Raw genomic sequence first — 12268 nt, forward strand, 5'->3', positions numbered from 1 at the left:
AAAAAAAAAAAAAAACCAGCAGAGCAGCAGCAGCAGCAAGAACAGATAGAAAAAAAACTACACAAGGTGACTGGGGTCTCTAAGGTCCCCTCTGACCCTCAAGCAGGAACTGTGGAGTCAGTGAAGGTCCCATCACCTCTGTACTGACTGCTGGGCTGACACTGGTCTGAGGGAGACGGCATGGAGGGGTAGGGGTGGGATGCTGAGGGAGGATGGATGGAGCCTTGTATGTGTGTGTGGGAGCAGGGCTGGAGCCTGAGATGGTTATCCATCGCCAAAGTGTTAGTGTTGGAGGTCAGGGTTATGAGCGCTTGGCCTGGGGCCTGGAAGGGCTATGGTGAGAAGTGAAGGTCAGCCTTTAATGGTAGGTCACCAAAGCCCTGTGAGCTGCCGACCATGGATGGACTGTGCGTCCTAACAGACACAGGACTCCTAAATCCTAAGCTAGGAGCCCAGGGATGAGGTCTGGTCAGGCAGCCTCCTTCCTCAACTCCTGGAAGGAATGAATTGTGTCCAGGGACCAGGGCTCTCCATGGTGTCTGGAAAACACTACATCATGGAGGAATTTCCTGGTCATTTCTCAATCCCAGGGTCAGGGCCTGAGCCCAGGGCCTGAAGCCCAGAATAGCTCTCAGAGGCTGTTCACACACAGTTCAGGCCATGGCTAAGCTGGAGAACCACTCAGCACTAGGACCTGTCTAGCTTCCCTGATGGGGTGGGGGTGTTCTGATCCTGGGTGACATGAATAGGGACTTAGATATGAATGGGTTTGGAGAGGAGTGGGGCAGACAGACACAGAGATAGAGACAGACAGACACAGAGATGAGGTGCTGGGAAGGGGGTTGTGAAAAACAGCAGAGGCTGATGGGGTGGTGGTGGCAGCAGGTGACTGTGCTGGGGACTGTATGAGGAAGGGGCAGTAGGAGAGGCAGAGGCAAGAGATGGATGCTCAGAGTCGGGGATGGGGTACAAGCCAGGGAAAGCAGGCAGGGAGCCCGAGGGGGCCTCTGGAGACCAGCACAGGGGGAGGAAGGCGGGGCAGAGAGGAAATGAAAAAAGCTGGGGCGAGGAGGCGAGATGAGGAGGGAGGGGGAGGGCGGGCCCTAGGAGGGAGAAGCTGACAGAGACCTACACAGACGCGCAGACAGACAAGAGACACTGAGGGACTTCAGAAGGCAGAGGTACCGGAGGGTCCAGAAAGCAGAAATGTAAAGGAGGTGGCAGAGAAGTGTAAAGGAAGGGACAGGGGGTAGGGGACAGGGAACACTGGGGCACGAAGGAACAGGACCTGACAGAGAAGGAAAGAAACAGGAGTGAGGCACGAAGGAACAGGACCTGACAGAGAAGGAAAGAAACAGGAGAGGGACAGACACTGGAGAAGACAGAAACAAAAGACAGAAACACCGGCACACTGGGAACTGGGACTTGACTGGCAGATCCCAGCTGCCGTGAAGATGGTAGCCAGCGATGGGCATACTGGCGGACCCCCTTCTGTCACCCCTGGGAGCCCTCTCAGTGCAGGTGGCAGAGAGTGGCAGGGCATGGCAGGCTCCTGCTGGAATATCACCTACGTTCAAGACTCGGTAGGACCTGTCACCAGCACCCTGATGTTCCTGGCTGGTGTGGTGGGCAACGGGCTGGCACTGGGCATCCTGGGTGCCCGACGGAGGTCACACCCATCGGCCTTTGCAGTGTTGGTCACTGGGCTGGCGGTGACGGATCTGCTGGGCACGTGTTTCTTGAGCCCTGCAGTGTTTGTGGCCTATGCCCGAAACAGCTCTTTGCTGGGCCTGGCCCACGGTGGGACGATGCTGTGTGACACTTTCGCCTTTGCCATGACTTTCTTTGGCCTGGCCTCCACGCTCATCCTCTTTGTCATGGCTGTGGAGCGATGCCTGGCACTCAGTCACCCCTACCTGTATGCCCAACTGGACGGGCCCCGCTGTGCCCGCTTGGCCTTGCCTGCTATCTACGCTTTCTGTTGCCTCTTCTGCTCACTGCCCCTGCTGGGCCTGGGCGAGCATCAGCAGTATTGTCCAGGGAGCTGGTGCTTCATCCGCATGCGTTCCACCCAGCCTGGTGGCTGTGCCTTCTCCCTGGCCTACGCCAGTCTCATGGCCCTGTTGGTGACCTCCATCTTCTTCTGCAATGGTTCCGTCACTCTCAGCCTCTGTCACATGTCGCAGAGACGCCACCAAGGCTCGTTTGTACCAACCTCTCGGCCACGAGAGGATGAAGTTTACCACCTTATTCTGCTGGCCCTCATGACAGTCATCATGGCAGTGTGTTCCTTGCCTCTCACGGTGAGTGTCCCTCGGAGCTGGGGTGCAGGGGGAGGAGGGGCGGGCAGCATCCATCTCTGCTCTCCACTTGTCATGTCTACTTGACAGATGTGGAAACCGAGGATCACAAAGGGTCAGACAGTGACTTTGTGTACCATGTACTCCTGAGTACTTGAAGAAGTCTCTCCCTTTCTTTTGCTCCACTAGACAGTCTCCAGACCTTAGCTGTCCCCTGTCAACACCTCTCAGCTGGCTCCCCAGTCAAACACACTGTTGTGATGATAACAGGATCCACAACTCACAAACACTTGCTTTCTGCTGACACAATGCTTAATGGCTTCCAAATGCCTCTTCAGATGAATTTCAAATTGACCTTACACAATCATTTCAGAAGCACTGGGGCAGGAAATGACACTGAGGTCCTGTCCTGTCACCCTCTTTATAGAAAGATGATAGTGCGTGTTGTCCAGGATCACACAGACTGAGTCTATCCTGGCTCTCTTATCCCAGAGCCTGGCCATATAACCACGAGCACCCCACCCACTCCCTGAGCCTGGGCCCTGCCCTTGTTCCCCACACCCTTTCAGCCTCCAGGGACCTTGTGCTGTCCCCACCCACTGTAGCAGTCAGTGCGGCTAGCCACACTTCTATGCTGGGTCTTGGGATACATACAGTTTGGGATGAATTTGGGGTGCTGATGGGTCTTGGAATACAGTTTGGGATGGATTTGGGGGTGCTGAAGCCTTTGGAGGATTAACAAAGTCTGACAAACTCATCTCCAAGGGTGGCCTCACACAGGGCTTTGGGAGTCTCAGAGGGCACCGGCACCTGTGCAGGCTGGGGGTGGGAGTGGAGAGTCGCCTTAGCTGCAAATGGTGGGTCTGGTAGGTGGGTCCCCACTGCCCCACCCTGTCTTTCCTCTGCCTGCTGTTTGCTGTGTCCCGGGGCTTTCCTGTCCTCTGCTCCCCGGATGCCTGCACACGTTAGCAACTCAGCCTGCATCTTTCTTCATCTTATCTCATTTCCTTCCCCTCCAGCTGCTTAAGTCCACATCCATGTGGGTAAGAAGCGGGAGGTGGGGTGTAAGGATGGGGGGACCACCCACGATGCATCTGTCACCTCCCCTGCCCCTCAGATCCGAGGCTTCACTCAGGCCATCGCCCCGGACAGCAGAGAGATGGGGGATCTCCTCGCCTTCCGCTTCAATGCCTTCAACCCCATCCTGGACCCCTGGGTCTTCATCCTTTTCCGAAAGGCCGTCTTCCAGCGCCTCAAGTTCTGGTTGTGTTGCTTGTGTGCTCCTTTTGTCCACGGGGATTTGCAGACGCCCCTTTCCCAGCCCGCATCGGGGAAAAGAGACCCACCAGCTCCTACTTCTCTCCGGGCTAAGGAAGGGAGCTGGATGGCCCTGTCGTCCTGGGGCACGGGACAGGTGGCACCGTTGACTGCTGTGCCTCTGTCCGGCGGTGACGGCTGTTCTGTGGGAATGCCATCCAAATCAGAGGCCATTGCCTGCTCCCTTTGCTGATACCCGGGCTGGTCCTGCATGCCTTACTAAGCCAGGTGTCATAGGACCAGAAGCCCGAAGATCAGGGACTCACCTGATGGTAGCAGGAAACACACATTTGATCCCCAGAGTCTGGGGGTGTCTGCTGCTGCTTCTCCTCTTTTGGTATTGTGGCTAGAGGCCTTGGGAAGAGGGTGAGGGATGCCGAAGGTCCTGTGACTCTAAAGAAGGATTCTCTCAAAATAACCAGAGCCTGGGCAGGGTACTCTGGCCCTGGGGCTCCTCCATCCATCTCACTGTCTAAATATTTAGGGAGCAGAAAAATTCCCAGAAGCTTCTGTAGACTCAAGTCTGCTGCTCTCCCCTACCACTGAGGGGGGCCCCTGACTGCCCACCCCCAGGTCCCCAGGGCACACAAGGCATTCCAGCAACTTCTCTCAGAAATGTTCCTGCCTCCCCTGTCTCCCATCCCCTATCTGACTTGGGAATTTGGAACTCCAAAAGGAAGCGAGAAGAAGGGGGAGGCCGTTGCACTGAAGGTGACATTACTGGACATGTGGGTACAGAAATGGCCTGAGAAATGCCACAGCTGTCTTGGGGAACTGTGCTGTGTGTGAACTTTGGAGGAGGGCACAGGGACAAGGGGGTGATGGTGGTGATATAGCATGCAGAGACTCCAAAGGACTTCACGGGAATGCTTGATAGGATGCGTGTCCCAAGCCTGTCCCCTCCATCCTGGAACAAATTGCTGCCGCCTTTCAGAACTGGACCACAACTCACCATCTTTGGAACCTCCACAAAAGTTTCCCTCATTCATTCGACAAACTCCCGGGGGACCTTGAAGTCAGCAGGCATTCACTCTTCCTCCCTTGGATCAGGGCCACAGAAAAGTCCTGGGCCTCCAAGCAGAGAGTCCTGGGTGCTTGAAAATGAGCCGCCTGGCAGGAGAGGAAGTGAGTCAGCTGGAGGGCTGGGCTGCGGGAGGACAAGCCAGTGTTCCTGCTGCTGTTTCTCCTGGTTCCTGTTTCTCAGCCACTCTGGTCATTTGTCCTCCCACTCCATCTGCTTGGCAGCATATTACCAAAGCCTCTTCAGAGAAAGTGGAACCAAGGCCCAGAGAGAGCAAACCCCAAGCCTGGGTCACACAGCAGACACAGGGTCTGTATCCCATACTTTCTCATGACCTCTCTACGCCTCAGTTTCCTCAACTCTAATCCGACAGGAGCGCTTTGAGGATTAAAGGACTCTCTCCCAAAAGAACAATTTAGCATGGGCCCTGGAAGGAAGCCACAGAGAGTGTTACTGTTACTGCTGTTGTTGTTAATATTGTTATCTGGGCAAATATTAACTAGAAAACAAGGCAAGGATTTCTTCTGAGTTTTTTTTTTTTTCCCCCAAGTAAGTATATTTCAGATCACTCAGGAAGAGCAAAGAGTATCGGAAGAGGAGAAAACAGGCGGAGGTAAGCTGGGTATGGAGGTGTGTGCCTGCAACACAGCACTATGCACAGGCAGGAAGGTCAGAGTTCAAGGCTACTACATAGAGGGTTCAAGGTCAGCCTGGGGTATTTGAGACTCTCAAAACCAAATAACAACAGATAAAATCACAAAACAAACCAGTCTGTGTTGACCAGTCCTCAGGTACTGAAAGGTACTGTCTGATGCCAGTTGCTGACACTGTAAATGATCCAAATACCACTGAATGGATAATTTGCTGTGAATGATAAATGGTTAAAATGATAATTTTTATTTACGGGTATTTTACCACAATAAAAAATGTAATACTGAAAAAATAATGAAGACTTCTAGAAACTTCCATGTTATTTTTAAAAATTATTTTATTTTGTGTATGGGTTTTTGCTTGCATTTGTGGCTGTGTGCCTGGTGTTTGAGGAGGTCAGAAGAGACTTCAGATTCTCTGGAACTGGAGTTATAGATGGTTGAGACCCATTATGTGGGGGCTGGGTATTGAACTCAGGACCTATGGAAGAACAGTCAGTGCTCTTAACTGCTAAGCCAGCTCCATGATACTTAAAAAGAATTATTTATCTATTTTATGTGTATGAGGACACTGTAGCTGTCTTCAGACACACCAGAAGAGGGCATCAGATCCCATTACAGATGGTTGTGAGCCACCATGTGGTTGCTGGGAATTGAACTTTTAGGATCTCTGGAAGAGCAGTCAGTACTCCTAACCACTGAGCCATCTCTCCAGCCTGGTTTTATTTGTTTGTTTTTAAAGATGTGTGTGTGTGTGTGTGTCTTTCCTCTTGCTCTACGTCTCTTTGTCTTTGCTCTCCTCTCTGTCCCCCTTTTCTCTCTCTCTCCTCTTGTTCTATATGTATCTCTCTTTCTCCCAAATCTCTCTCCTTCTCCTGGCTATGCCCCCCCGACTCTGTGTGTGTGTGTGTGTGTTTGAACATCTTTGCATGTCCAGAAGTGAGCACTGGATCCCTTGGGGCTGGAGCTATAAGTGCTTTGGGACATGCAGTGTGTTATTGGGGTGCTCAGACCTGAACCTCACAATTACATCATACTGTTACTACTTTTTCCACTGAACCATCATCCCAGACCACGTTTAAAATTTTTAGACAGGGTCTCATGTAATCCAGACCTTGAACAACCTTGAATTCCTGATTCTTCCTCTTCTACCTCTCTAGGCTGAGATTATAGATGTAGACCACCATGCCCAGTTGCATGTCAGTCCCAGATGAATTATAGTATATTAGATGAAGTTATTAATGAAAACTCAGCTGGGCATGGTGGCTTACATCTGTAATCTCAGCGCTGGAGAAGCTGAGGCAGGACTGAGTGTTTGAGGCACTGTCTAAAAACAGGAGCAAAGTGAGGTGGTACCCGCCTATTGTCTCAGGACTTTGGAGGTAGAGGCAGGAGGTTAGAAGAGGTTTGAGATGACCCTCAGCTACTGGAAGTTTAAGGCCAGCTCTGGTTTTAAAATGTGTGTGGTTCAGGGGCTGGAGAGATGGCTCAGTGGTTAAGAGCACTGGCTGCTCTTCCAGAGGTCCTGAGTTCAAGTCCCAGCAACCACATGGTGGCTCACAACCAATGCCCTCTTCTGGCACATAGGTGTAGTAGGTACAGATAGAACACTCATACACATAAAATAAGTAAATAAATCTTTTTAAAAACTGGTGGTTCGCTGGGCGGTGGTGGTGCACGCCTTTAGTCCCAGCACTTGGGAGGCAGAGGCAGGTGGATTTCTGAGTTCGAGGCAAGCCTGGTCTACAGAGTGAGTTCCAGGACAGCCAGGGCTATACAGAGAAACCCTGTCTCGAGAAGCCAAAACAAAACAAAACAAAAAAACAAAATACAAAAACAACAACAAAAAAAACTAGTGGGTCAGGGGGCTGGAGAGATGGCTCAATGGTTAAGAGCACTGACTGCTCTTCCAGAGGTCCTGAATTCAAGTCCTAGCAACCACATGGTGGCTCACAACCATCTGTAATGGGATCTGATGCCTTCTTCTGGTGTGTGTGAAGATAGCTACAGTGTGCTCACATACATAAACTAAATAAGTAATTCTTAAAAAAAAATGGTGGTTCAGTGGTCAGCTCTTGCATAGTAGGTGCCCTGGGCTTGATAGTCAATCTTCAGTACTGGAATGAGGGCAGGGCAGGGGTGAAACATGTATTTTATAGTTGTGGAAGAAAAGATCATACTTAAACTTTGCCTCCTCCTTGACCCCCTCCACCCTTTTTAGTCCCATGATGGCAGCCTGCCAGAATATATCTATATCTGGCCTCTCACCCGTTGCGGCATGTCCTTTGTGATGTTAGGGACATGCCAGTGACAGACTCAACCCTGGTTCTGCCCTCCTGGGTTTCATTGTTCAGTAGGGAAGACAATCCTTTGTTCAGGTGGGCAGGGCTTGGAGAGGGTAGAGGGACCCTAGGAAGGGGCTTCCTGGAGGCGGTGGCTGCACTGAGCCAGGGATTTAGGAAGCAGTCCAGCCAAGTAGCAGGGAGTGTTTCTGTTGTGTTTTATTTCCGACTCTGGTGTCCAATGCCTCACTGGGTTTTCGGGCCTCTCATGTGTTACTAATTTATCATAGTTTCCCTTGAGCCGCTGTGGGTCAGAGGCCAGTGTCTGATGGAGCAATAACTGGCCCTGCTTGGTTCACAGTCCAGGGGGACAACAAATGAATAATCATATCAATGTGTGTTACAGGAAGCATCTCGTGTGAAATTTCATGTTGGGCTGTGGACAGATAGGGCACAGGACAGGGATACGTCAGTAAAAAATCCTGGGCACCGGCCATGGTCTGGTGGGAGTCAGGAGCGTGACGCAGGGAGTGGGTCTGCCTCCATCATGGAGACTTTATTCATTTACAAAAATGAAGACCCTCTTTCATCCTCTCCTACTCTGCTGGCCTCCTCTGTGTAACTAATCTCCCTCCCACTTTAATGTCTCTTGAGTTTATTGATTCTAAAACCTTTTTTTAAATATAAGTTTTCTACATTTTTTTGTGTGTGTTCACATGCCATGGAGGTGAAAATCCAGCTTTCAGAACCAAGTTCTCTTTCCACTGTGTCAGTTTCGGGAACTGAACCTAGGCTTCAGGCTTGGTGGTGAGCACCTTTATCTGCTGAAGCATCTCTCGCACCGGCCCTCTTACTCATTTTCCTCCTCACACCAGACTGACACACATTAGCAGGGCTTGTGACAAATACCCTTAATTTCTGCACTTGGGAGGCTGGGGAGGATTGCCTGAAGTTAGAGGCCACAGCCTAAGCTACATAGCAAGACCCTGACTCAAGAAAACCAAAGACAGGCTGGAGATGTGGCCCAGCTGGTCATGTTGCTGACTTAGCCACGCTCAAAGCCATGAGTTTCATCTCCAGCACCAGATGAAGCTGGGTGTGGTGGTGAGGGCTTGTAATCTCAGAACTCAGGAGGTGAAGGCAGGAGGTATCAGAAGTTTGAGGTCATCTTCAGTTGCATGGCAACTGGCTACAGTTGAAGGCCAGCCTGGGCTACATGAGACCCTCTCTCAAACCAAATCAAAGAGAAAGTAACACACCACTAAGTTTTGGGGACATGGACATCACAGAAGAGCAAAGTCAAATACGGTTGCAGAAAGTGGCTGTGACTGGGTGGTAGCAGTTTCATACAGTGCCCCAGAACTTATGGGAGAAATGATAAAGGTTCCTAGAGAGCAAAAGTTAGAAATTTTTAAGAGCGTGATAGGTAGCTGTGAAGGAAGATGCCACTAAGCCATTAACATTTTATGGCCATGGTTGTATTGTAAAGAGAACACACCAGGAACAACAGGAGCCAGGCTGAAGTACAGTGCCAGTTTGCTGAGGAAACCAGTGAGGTCAGAGAGCTATCCCTAGCAAAGGTGAGCATGTGCTTCACCTACGAGGCCAGCCACACTGCCCATCTCCCAACTGCACTGAACTGCACACTGCTAAAAGCTCCCTAGATTGCTAAACAAACTAAATTATAATGAACTGTTAAACAATACAAAACTAATACATACCAGGCAGTAAGGTCGAGCCGCAGGCCTTCTGTCCTTGTGGCCCCATCTGCTGGTCACATTGAAAATGACAGAAGGGGCCTTGGCTGGCTTCAAGGGCTGCTGCCCTCTGGGTATGGAGAGGGGACCTTGCCTGGCACATTGTGGCCTAGATCCGGGGACCCAGACCTGCACACACACCCTGACAAGGATCTCAATGGCCTTGGGTTGCAGCTCAGACCTTCCTGTCCACCCTGGGACTGTTGGAATCAGAATGTGGTGCTTGTCTTTGGTTTGTAAAAGATGAGAGGGGGCAGTGTGATGGATTATTTAACAATGTGGCTGTCTGCAGGTAATAAAGATCAAGAACCAGGGGTGGAATACGTTGTGGGTATAAATGCTTGGTATTTGGGAAGCAGAGTAGGAAAGGGTTCCCCGACTACGCACTACTTCCAAGAAATGGCTTTACTTGCTTGGGCCTTCAGTCTCAAAAACCAAAACCAAAATCCCCAATCAGCTGCAGCGTATCCATAAGCCAGAGCATGCCCACCGCCAGCAGAGCCGGCCGGCCACTTAGTCCAGGCAAGAATGGGAACACATGGTGGCACAACCCAGAGATCATTTTAATATTTCAGTAGTTATTTTCCAAGTTAGTAAACTGAGGCCCAGGGAAGAAGCTACTGCTTCAACAAGTCAGCGCGGCCACCTGGCCTGGCCTCATCCATCTCTATCCTGCATGAGCGCAGGTGCTGTTTGTTGTGCATGCGCTTAGTAGGCTGCTCTCCCACCTTGCTTTGAAGAAGGGTCTCTCCGCAGACTTGTCTCCACCATCCCACCTCCCTAGGGGAGTGCTGGGACTATGGATGTCTGCTCCAGCAGCTGGCTTTGTATGTAGCTTCTGGAGACTGAACATGGGCTGTTAGCCCTTTATGTGCTGAGCTGTCTCTCTGGCCCCAAAAGTAGCCTCTATCTAAAGCTCAGCCCTTGACATTAGGAGAGGTGGGGGGATCTGCAGCTGGGAGCTCTCCCACCCTCATTCACACACAGCCCCTCTACTGTAGCCCCAGGGGACTCAGAGGCCTTCTCTTCCCACAACCTCATGGAAGTATAGGGCGTCAGTGAGCAGCTGTGCTTTCGCAACTGACTGGGGCTTCTTGAGATTGGATGTCTCTTGAAGCCCAGGCTGGCCTCAAACTCAGGGAGTTACCATAGCTGCTTTGCTTTTTACTTCAAGTCCAATCCCCTTTTCTGCACTCCTGCTACTCCAGAGCCCATTAGTGCCACCCGGGCTCAGTCGGTAGCATACCAGGAGGTCACCTGTGAGACCCACCCATGCCGGCCTTGTCATCCTCTGCTCCCCGCCTCACTGTTCGTTGTCCTCTCCTGTCCCAGGGTTTCCATAGTTCCTTCTGACTGTAGTGTCCTTCCTTCCCGTTGACTCAGGGGCCCCCAGATGCTCTCCTGGTGATGGGCCAGTCTTCGCAGTCTTCACACACAGACCCTGACTGCCCAGCCAGGGCAGCACCCTGCTCTTGGTGAACTGTCCACAGAGGAAGGCTGAGGACAGACGGAAGAGTCCAGACAGGTAGTCACTGTATTTTATTGGAAAACATTGATATATATTTTTCTTCACAGCTTGAACTGAACACAATATTGCCCGGTTTAAAAAAAGAAAAAAAAAAAAGGAAAAACAAAACAAAACAAAAAAACAAACAAAACCCCGAATCATTCCTCAAAGTCCACAGCCTCACGCCTACCTGCCCTTGCCCTCAACTCTAGGCTGGGTCTCCTGATATGCTCTGTCCCTCCCTCCCTCCCTCAAGGCTGGTGCCAAGGAGTGGAGAAGAGAGTCTCAAAGCTGGGCAGGTCCCAGCAAAAAGCAACAAGATCGCCCTGGGGGCCAGATGAGAAGAGAGAAAGAAACGAACCCAGACTGAACTGCCCACGTTGACTGACGTGTCCCAGAGGCTAGAGTCAGAAGCAAGGGCGCGGATCATGCTCTCCGCTGGGGAGTGGGGCAGGCAGGGCGAGGGCAGAGGCGGGCAGAAAGCAATGCCAAGTCACCATGGAGGGGCAGGAGGTGCCCGCTGCGTGCTCTGCGCGGCGGCCCATAGAAGTGTTTATTGCAGGTTGGTTTTTGTGAGCATGGTGGGGCTCATCTCTCCTCTCCCCACCCTTTAGTTGGCCCGGCATGTTTAGGACAAAAATCAAAGTTTTAAGGGGCATAAAGGGGAAAGGGGAAAAAAAAGATCACCAGCACATTACACAGCGACCATCCCCCATATCCATTCCTGGACCCACCCTGAACTGGGCAGGTGGCTTGGGGGTGCCATGGGGGAGCGGCATGGGATGTTAGCACCAGGTATTTACAGAACAGCGTGAGATCGCTGGAGGGATGAGGGCAAGTATGATCGGCAGCATGGCCGATGGCAGCCCCCCCACCCAGCATGACCTCAGAAAGCCAGCCAGATGGTTTCAGAACAGCGTCAGTGAGAGACCCGAGTGCCGTCCGCTCTATCCGGTCCCCCTCCAGTAGTGAAAGCTTGTTAGCTTCCAAGGCCTTCCTGCCCCTTCCCACCCCCCACCCCACCCCCACCCCCGTCCTGGGTCACATCCTCGACTCCCTCAGTAGTCCCCTCTTGGCACCCCGCCCCACAGGCTGCTGGGCTTGCAGAGTCACGGGGCTGGGGTACATGCAACAGTGGCAGGGGACATGCTCCTCCACTTGGCAGGAGGCCTTGCTCCCCTCCCCACTGGGCAGGGACAGGAATGGTGGCCACCCCGGCACCCAAAAGAAGGGCAAACAAAAGGAAACAAACCAAAAAACGGAGGAGAGCCATCCGGGCTAGAGGAGGAGGGCAGAGGCTCCCCAGGGCAGGGCAATGGGGTTCACCTTGTGAATGCATCAGGCCTGGAGACTGGGAATGGAGGAGGAGGCCAAAGGAAGCAATGAGGGCATGGAGGGACAGTCAGGAGGAAGGAGAAAGAGCAGTCATGCAGC

General features: G+C 52.0%; 1 protein-coding gene across 1 annotated transcript; it reads left to right on the forward strand.

Annotated features, from left to right (window-relative positions):
* The first annotated feature begins 991 nt into the window (after positions 1-991).
* Positions 992-5584, forward strand: Ptgir (prostaglandin I2 receptor). Its single transcript, XM_031385483.1, has 2 exons — positions 992-2303; positions 3418-5584. The coding sequence occupies exons 1-2, from the start codon at positions 1455-1457 to the stop codon at positions 3808-3810; spliced, it is 1242 nt and encodes a 413-aa protein (XP_031241343.1). The 5' UTR covers positions 992-1454; the 3' UTR covers positions 3811-5584.
* Positions 5585-12268: the final 6684 nt, after the last annotated feature.

This window comes from Mastomys coucha, unplaced genomic scaffold (genome assembly GCF_008632895.1).
Source record: "Mastomys coucha isolate ucsf_1 unplaced genomic scaffold, UCSF_Mcou_1 pScaffold21, whole genome shotgun sequence".
NCBI classification, from domain to species: Eukaryota; Metazoa; Chordata; class Mammalia; order Rodentia; family Muridae; genus Mastomys; species Mastomys coucha.